Source organism: Melanaphis sacchari, unplaced genomic scaffold, assembly GCF_002803265.2.
Source record: "Melanaphis sacchari strain LSU unplaced genomic scaffold, SCAv2.0 Contig20_pilon_pilon, whole genome shotgun sequence".
Taxonomy (NCBI): domain Eukaryota; kingdom Metazoa; phylum Arthropoda; class Insecta; order Hemiptera; family Aphididae; genus Melanaphis; species Melanaphis sacchari.
The window spans coordinates 1,011,906-1,021,560 of NW_020271042.1; the positions used below are offsets into that span (position 1 = coordinate 1,011,906).

The following is a 9,655-nucleotide window of genomic DNA, read 5'->3' on the forward strand; positions in this document are numbered from 1 at the left end:
CGGACGGCGGCGAAGTATCCGTCAAAATCGTTGAGGGAAAGTTTTAGACAACTACAGCGATATTTTCTTTTTTAACAGTTACATATTACATTTATCAACAATTGTTATAATCACAAAAAATTGTCAACAAAACACACACTGTAAACATCATCAAAGAGCATCAATAGTGAAACGTGACCGCTGTTATATTCTTCAAGCAGCTACCATGCTTACCAACTTTATGGTAACAATATACGATACCCTTATCATATGGGACGAATAAATCCGAGTGATAACTGATTATCACAGAAATGATAAGAACCAAAAATCAATAAAGGCATATAAGACATAAGTTATAACGGTGAACAAAATAAATTAAAATGTGAAATTATCTATCCTTTGATCAAATTATTGAATTATTGAATCAACGGATAATTGATAAAAAAGAGCAAGGAAATAATGAACAAATTAAAAAAAATGTGGTAACGAATGAATACTGCTCTGCTGAGCAGTGTAGTTGTACATATTTAGGTGTCGAGTGGATCACTGTTATAAGTGTGTTAAATATGAATTTAATGATACTTCATTGTACCTATATACGAAAAACAGTTCTGAGCGGAGATGGTCTGTTGAGTATTAGCAGTCTATATCGTTAAGTTCAGTGGCGTATTTAAAAACTTAATTTTTTTTTTTGTTGGGGGGCAGAAAGTCAGCAAAAAAAAAAAAAAGTCAAAATAATTTTAGTTGGCAATTTTGAAGACTACATTCCCCACGATTTTTTCTGAGATTTTCCCTATATTATAATATATGCTAATGGGTGGGGGGGGTTGGAAACCCGCAACACCACCTTCACCATAAATATGCCACTGGTTAAGTCTATTTTATTATAATGTTATATCTTTTTTTTTAACATAGCTACTATTTAAATCATTAATTTTGCTTTTAGTACTACGGTGGGTTAATTTAACTTTTTCCAAAAATATTGCGTTTATTATATATTATTATCAGTTTTTAATATACATTAAATCAACTAAATAACTAATAGTTATAACTCAAAATTTAATAACATCTTTCTGTAAATGCCGTAAAACAGTAAAAATAGGTTTATAGTATAGATAGATATCTTAAAATAAATCAAAAAACGCATCACGTAAGTATAGTAAAATACATAATAATAATATTAAGTACAAAACATTAAGTCCCCACAGATAATGTTTGTTATTTATAATAAAATAATTAACGTCGTTATTAATCGTTAAAATACATAATTTTATTCAAATTTTAACTTCTACAAATGTCTATAAAAAATAATTTTGTTTGTATATTTTTTGGATTTCTTAATTTCAGGGATCTACTTATGAAAAATATAATATTACATTTTCAAACTTGAATAATAAAAATTAAATTTTTATTTTTTACAATGGAACATATTTTGTAATTTTCGTGATTTTCACAAATTACCTATGACCTCTTTATAGTCTAAGCTAGATTCAATTTTCTATCCAAAACCACCTTCAAAATGGAAAATTGGAGCATTTTATCGACTAAATATTAAGCATACAGACCCAAATACACACATCATTGAATCAATACATGCATTGCTCCTTTCAAAACTTAAAATCAGATATAAAAATAACAGACAAAAGTGAAAAAACATTGGGAAGTATGAATAACAGCTTTTCCTGGTTGGATTAAGCTTCACTAATAATCTAACTTAAATGCATTTAATTATGTAGGATCAGTTGACAGTTGACACGTAATAATCGTTGATAATTTCCTGTTATAAAAAAAAACAAAACTTTAGACGTAGTAGCTAATATCCAAACTATAACTCAAAATTACCTTCGTTAATCATTATTATCGCGATCACCACTATCTTAACAATGTCCACGCGTCACGTTTCAGTTCTCAAATTACAATCACTCATGACTGTCATGAGTCATGATAGATCATTATATTAATAGTTTTCTTGCATATAGCTTGCTATTTATAAGTAGTTTCGCTGATTTTGAAGTAGTAATCAAATAACACTTTCAAAATAATTGTAAATACATTTATGTTGTTTTTTATTTATTAAATAGTATAATGATTTTTAATTATGACTGAAGAAGTGGTAGCATAATTGCAGAGCTACTTAAATCTAACTTTTTATAATTGTATGCACAATAAAATATTGTACAAATAATTAAGTTTAATTTGTTAAAATAAAAATAAGATAGTCTATATTTATAAGACAGTGGTAAATTTTAATAGTTATGGAAAATAGGATTGTGACGGTTTAAATTATAATAATATGATACTATGGTAGTCATGATAACAGAAAAGTATACGATCGGTTTTTATACAGTCGATCTCGCTCACTATGCTATATACAACGATTAACTGTATTATTAACATATTTAGTTGATAAGGTGATTCTGCGATGACATATTAAGAGAACATAATATTATATTAAACTATAAAAGAATAATCCATTATTATGTTGTATCCGCAGTTGATTAATCCGTGTTCTAAAACAAAAACAAAACTCGCGGATTTCGGCACTATACCTATATCCAGTGTCCAACATGATTCAGTAGTTCAGTGAATACGATATACCTATTATATTTTTACTGGAACAAATAATTATAAGACCAGAATATTATAACTGAGGGTTGATATACGAGTGATGTGTTAACATAAGTATTCTTCAGTAACTACCTATACTTCACTTACAATACATTTATAATGATGATGCGCGTTTATACCATATACAGACAAGTAAAAATTTAAGTATAGTATTAATAGCGTACAATATATTATAAATACGGACAAAGGCATAGTCAAAATGGGACAACATCCATATGGCATGTGGTTATAAATGCAAAAGAAGTACATATTATTTTTAAAGTGGAATAATATATATGATATATATATATTGATAGATTAATATATACATTGAATAATTTATTTAAGTACATATCATATACAATGCTTGAATGCTTAGGGGCATAAGTATTTTTCGGAGCTGACAGTAATTTTAATATTTTGTTAAAAAAAAATAAACTATATGAATTTATAACTACTTACGTTCAATGCTTATCAACACATTTGTAATATTGAATTACATATTTATTTCATGTTTATGAATTTAGCGGCACGCATGTAACAGAATTAAATTATATCTATTCAACAATTTTGTTTGCCATTTGTTGGATAGCGTTAGAACGTTTTTATAATTAGTTGGATGGCACTTAAAAAGTTATGGCCAATTTTTCGAAATCGTTGTTAAGTTTACACCAATAAGGCAATAATCAACACTTGAACAATTCAAAAATAATTCTAAATTAATGTTCTATGTATATTCAATAATGTAAGAACTAAGAAGTAAGATGAATATTGATAAGTTTTTAAGTCTTAGCTAATAAAATGGAAAATTTTTACTACAAAATAATTTGAAATTTTCTTATCCTTAGTAAGTTAATTCAAAAATTTGATCTCAGCGTTTATTAAAAAATTATGTTTACATATTTTTTATATTTCATAATCGCTATAAGTACTTTAAGGAACCTCGTATGTTACATTCTAAATTTTTTCATCACAAAAAACAATTTTAGTTCTTGAACTTAAAAAAAATATCTAATGATGTTAACAAAAATATATAATTTAAACTTAAATTAACTTAAATTTGGGAGTGGGTTGAACCACAAACCCCTAGCCTAGCGTACATAATTTTATGCACAGCAGTATTTAATGTATGCTACCATAGGCGTGCGCACAGGGTATGCAGGGTATGCCACTGCATAGTCTACAGCTACATGTGAGGGCCCATATTTATTATAATATCATATTATTAAAATTTAATAGTATTAAAAAAATACATATAAAAATTTTTTTTTGGTTTTCTTACGACCTACGTGATAATCTAAAATATAGACGTATCATTAAATCTTGTTATCACAGTTTCCAACATTTCCAACCAGAAAGTAACATTTAGATATTATTATCTATGTTACAACATAAAAACTTTAGGTATATAGAATAATAATTATTGTTTTTATGGTTTGTAATCAAAGACTATAATAATAATATATACTAAGTCCGGCGTATAGCCATATAGGACGGTATTATTAATAATATTGTTCCATGTCACTGGTTGGATAAAATGATAAGTAAGATTTAAGTTTTATTATTTTTGATTTTACCGCCAACCATTACTGATAGACAATAGAAATTTTTACTTTAAAAAATTGAAAACTATTTTGGACGAACTGATGTTTTTTGCCATAATTCGTGAATTGTTTATTTCTTATTGACATTAGTTCATTAATTCTTTTAAAACTTACTACAGTACGTTGTTTAATATTTTATTGTAAAACTATGTGTGATTTTAGATTCTGAGGGATGTAAAGAAGCTAAGTAGCATATTTGTAAAAACTTAGATTGTACCAATATTGAGTCCTATATATGGAAGAAAATGTTTAACGGCTTAGAATCTTTTTTAGAAATTTAAAATAAATTATTTATTCTTTACTTTCTATCCTATCCTAGGTTGCAAGATATGTTGCGTGATTTTTTTTTCTTGTGAGGAGCCCTATTTTTTTATTGCACAACCTGCGAATAAAGTCTGCGCACGCCTATGTATGCTACGTATATGAATGTACGACTATACATTTTATTATGATCGATTTTCGGAATTTTACTTTTTATTCGATTCATACTGTAAACTACTGAAAAGTTTATATTTGAAATTTGCATTATTGATTTGTTTCTGGAGTAATTTTTAATATGCTCGCAATTGATTATCCGAACAATACGATTTTTTTTACCGTCAAAATGTATAAATAATGTGGATAGTGTACTCATTTTTATACGCTCAGAGTTTTGAAGTATTTGATTTCATTAAACAATGAGTGACATTTTTCCAGATTATTTCATACTAACGTCGGTTGCACATCCTTAGGTTTGCCTCTTATAGTTTGAACATGTACGTGTCACTAAATCGTCTCCAGATTAATCGTTAAATTGTGTGAAGCAAATAGCAATTTTTCCAGGGAATTACCAAGATCGATTAACATTCAGTAAGACTTTAGATTTCGGACATTAACCGAGGACAGTGAGTCAAACCAATATTTGACCGCAATAGATTCTAGATGCTCTACTGGCTACTATTAACTATTAAGCCAACTACCTCTATCTAAACCGTGCGATAATTTACGATATTATGTAAATGCGTCAGTTTATGTAGTTGCGTTTTCTGTAAATTAATTTTTTTTTTTTTATTATCTACACACACGTTTGATGGTCATTTCCGGGTCGACAACCGGTGCTTTCGCGCAGGACTACAAGTAATAAGTTTTTTTTGTTTTTCTCGTTCGCGCGCGTCTCATACGTATTTTAATAGTACATACAATACGCGTTTTCGGATTTTGATAAATCGCGTACCCACATTCTTTGTTTATCTATACGATTGTTTTTGTCATGATATCTGCGCCGCGTCATCGAGTTTCGAATTACGAAATTCTCTGCCCCGTGCGCCTATACATATATATATATATATACTATCCTCTCGCGTCGCAGTGTACGAAATATACAGCCACAGCGTACACGAGTGAGGACGTCCGGTCAACGCGGACACGTCGTTCGTTGTTTTCGGTTTTGGCGAAGTCCACGCCACAATGCGTCCAGTCGGCGGTACCTACGCGTAAGCGCACATCCGACCGGCGCCGTCTGCCCGAGAGATGACGACGACCGCCGCCGAGGCCGGGAGACAGTACGCCGTGCCCAGCCTGTTCAAGTCGGCGTACCGGGCGTGCAACAAGATCCAGCGGTACGTGTATCGGACGGATTACTCTACGCTTCCGCGGGTCGACATGCAGCGCTGTTGCCAGTCGCTGTTCGAAATCTTGAAGCTGAACTCGGACGGCGGCTGTTTCGACGCGGACGGCGACAGGCGGTCCATGTACCGGAAGGTGCGGCGCGGCCACAACGGCCACGTGTTCGGCGGCGTGTGCGAGACGGCCGCGCATCACGGCCACGCCGATTGTCTGAGGCTGGCCCACGAGATCGGCTGCCCGTGGGACGCGTCCATGCCCCCGGCCGCGGCCTTGGGCGGGCACCTCAAGTGCCTGGTGTACATGCACGAGAACTCGTGCGCGTGGGACGAGCGGACGTGCACCAAGGCGGCGGGCGCCGGTCACTTGCACTGTCTCAGGTATGCGCACGAGAACGGATGTCCGTGGCACGAACTGACGTGCGCCGACGCCGCGGCGGGCGGACACCTGGACTGTCTGAAGTACGCGCACGAAAACGGATGTCCGTGGGACGAGCACACGTGTTTTTTGGCGGCCATGTTAGATCAGCTGCCGTGCCTCGTGTACGCCCATCAAAACGGATGTCCCTGGGACAGGGACTACACCGATCGCTTGTTCATCAGTCGCCGGTGTCTCGAGTACGCGTACAACATCGAATGCCCAAACTTCTGGTGGACGGCCGACGCCGATTATTAATTATTATTTATTTAATTAGGCGCATAATATTATTTTCTTGTTTATGTTTTATACGTTTCAATCGATTATCATTATGTTATTTATTGTTGTCGCGTCTTCGTATGTTTTACAATATTGAAATTATTGTAATAATTATCAACTTTTTGCGTAACAATGCGCAAGTGTTTTAAATTTGCTCTGCACGCTTCTGGTGTACGACCCAATTCCATTTCCTTATTTTTTAGAATAATTTCTAGCAGTTATTTTGCCTACGTTGATCGTTGTATTGAACTTCTTAATTTACTGTAACATCATTACATCTAATGAATAAAAATTATATAAGCTATAGTGTTTGTAATGTCGAGATTCATGTATAGATGACAACACTGATACATTATTAAACTTTAATGTGTTGTTTGGCTATTGAACTTCTTTTGATTATAATATCTATTATTATGAATTATGATCACGGTTTATGATTAAACAAAGTTTTGCAACGTATGCACTAACATTTTAACCATCGATGTTGGTTGGAGCGTTGGAAAAAACATTTTTCTGTCCGGTGGACAGTAAACGTTATTTTTCCAATCGGTGGCTGGTAAATTGGAAATCTCTAGATGCTATTCAAATCAGATTAATTTGCATGAACGTATCGATACGTTTTATGTAATACATTAAATATGCAATAACTGTCTATAACGTAACGTTTCTCAATCATCAGTGGCAGTACGCGAACGATTTATAGAAAACATCGTTTATTATTATCAATATTAAATTTGATTTCAAGTATATCTCTTCAAATTTAATTTTCAGTTAGTCTTGTATGCTATAACGTCTATAACTTATAAATAATATTTCTATAACATATTTCAAACTTTGATTTAACGAATATTATTTTAAAGGATATTAATAGAAAAAAATTAAGAAATTAAAAATTGAAAATATCTTTAAATGGTTTAAAAATAATCGAGAAAATTAAAACATGTGTAGAAAAAGATAATATAGATTTAAAATTTATGAAAATATTTAGTACTCATCCATATTAAATGCATAAGTCATTGGAACTGGTTTTATTTAGTTAATTTTCATTTACATTGTATTAAATTTGTATAATACGAGTAAGTTGTATAAAGGATCAACCGTAGTGAGCTAATTCATATGATCTTAATTTATATTCTATGTTCAAAGAAATATGTTAGATTAATAACGTGATTATTTTTGTAGTGATCCTTTAAAGTGCTATGTTCTAAAATATATTATTTTTACAATCAAGTTAACTAGTACACAAAAATTGTTTAATATAATTTAAAGGGGGAACAGAATTCAAAAAAATGATTTAATCTTCGATTCATATGCGAATATCTTTGTATTTATTTGTAATTTCAATCAATCGTGGATTTACAATAATGAATAGTGCAGAGTTTTCTCCATTATTAAGATCGGGTTTTAGGTTTTTGAATGAAACTTTTGTAATAACAAGAAATATGACAAAATAAAATGAAAATAAATTAGTTAAAACTACTGATAATAATAGTAGACGGACAAACACAAGGGACACAAGCCTTGGATGTAAGTCCGGTGTAATAATTATTGAATATACTTGTTCACGCGTTATTACCTTCCTCCTGTTCTTCGGAGGGTTCTCGAGGTCTTGTATTCGAGAATATAATCAAGTGCACCGTTACATAAATTAGATAGTAAAAGAACCTGTACTAACAATAGGTATTTTAGACATGCACCTTACTGATTTGTCGCAGTGAATGCCTATTGTAAGTTCCTCGGAGAGAGATATAAGGTGACTCAAATTGCGAAACGACTTAAGAAGAACTTAAATTTAAATAAGAAAAAACAACTCTGATTTGACTTATAAAAAAGAAGTCCAGTTGTCGCTCGCAGAATCTTGTGTGTGTGCCATGTGGTGGTCTTTAGAAGAGTTTTTACTCGCTTGTCTGGTGCACCTGCACTTGATAGCTTGGTCGGTGTTCATGCACTCAATGTTTTGGCTGGTGCCCATGCATTAATGAGAGAAGACGACTTAGTCAAGCCAGCCAGAATCGCAGGCGGCACCATCAAATGTCTCCGCATTTTCTAAAGAAACAGGCTTTCTCCTAGGCGACAGAGACCCTCATTGGACCATCTCTTGTCTCTGGCGGCACACGAAATTGGGTCATACGCTTTGCGGTACATTGCCACAATTATGTGTCAATCCCTTCGTAACCATATAATATAAGTCGTTTCTTTCATCAGTGGTGAAAGGATGTTTATGGGGTTTTAATCTGCGTGTGACAACTAGACCGTTATTTTATTTATTTGAGTTTTATAGTTATATAATATACAATGATACGTGAGCCTATCATTATACTTTTAAATGGGAGTCACGTGAACCCATCAACCTGGAAAAAGTTCTTCCAAAATACGATTTCATCGTTGTACCCACTGAATATAACATGATATATGGATTAAAAAATATGTATTAATTTATACTTGGAGATGCTATATTTATAATTGGTTTACCGAATAGTTTATTTTTTTCCTCGATAAAATTAAAATTAATATTAATATTTATAAATTATAATCTACAAATAACAAATTTAATGATTAAAATTTAAAACTGTTATGAGTTATATGACTATACCTACTTCAAAACAAAAAAAAAAAACGTTTATGTATGAAATTGTTATTGCCTACGTAGTTCCTTTATAAAAAACTAATGTGGCTTGGCGATCTGCGTTGGCTGCTATTAGTCGCGTAATGCGACTGGGAGTAACTAACGACCACAGCTACTAACTCCCGAATGGGTGACCACCCGGGTTAATAGTGGTTAAAATCCTTGCCACACATACACGTATTTGCTATCAACCGTAACAACCGTAACAATCATAAAAAAAAACAACCTACCGTAGTACCATACCAACCTTACCCCTACCAGAGTTAATAAATCCTACAACAGCTAATGGTCCTAGTCGCCGGGCTTAAATTCAATAAAAAAAAAACATATACTAATGACCAAATTGTTAAAGCAGAAATTAAATAGTGTTTGTACTTAGGTTCATATTAAAACTTATAGTACTCATATGTTGTGAAAATATTGGTGCTTCTATTTTATTACTAATTTTTTTAAATTAATTATTTGATTTTATAATTTATTATATAAACTTTTTTATTTTTAATCATTACTTAATTTATGTAAAGTAAATAATAAAATTACA

The 9,655-nt window shown here is 32.1% G+C and overlaps 1 protein-coding gene across 1 annotated transcript; it reads left to right on the plus strand.

Moving 5' to 3' along the window:
* Positions 1-5,555: 5,555 nt before the first annotated feature.
* On the plus strand, positions 5,556-6,531 carry LOC112593715. The gene has a single exon (XM_025338232.1). It carries the CDS (start codon positions 5,700-5,702, stop codon positions 6,465-6,467), a length of 768 nt encoding a protein of 255 aa, XP_025194017.1. The 5' UTR covers positions 5,556-5,699; the 3' UTR covers positions 6,468-6,531.
* Positions 6,532-9,655: the final 3,124 nt, after the last annotated feature.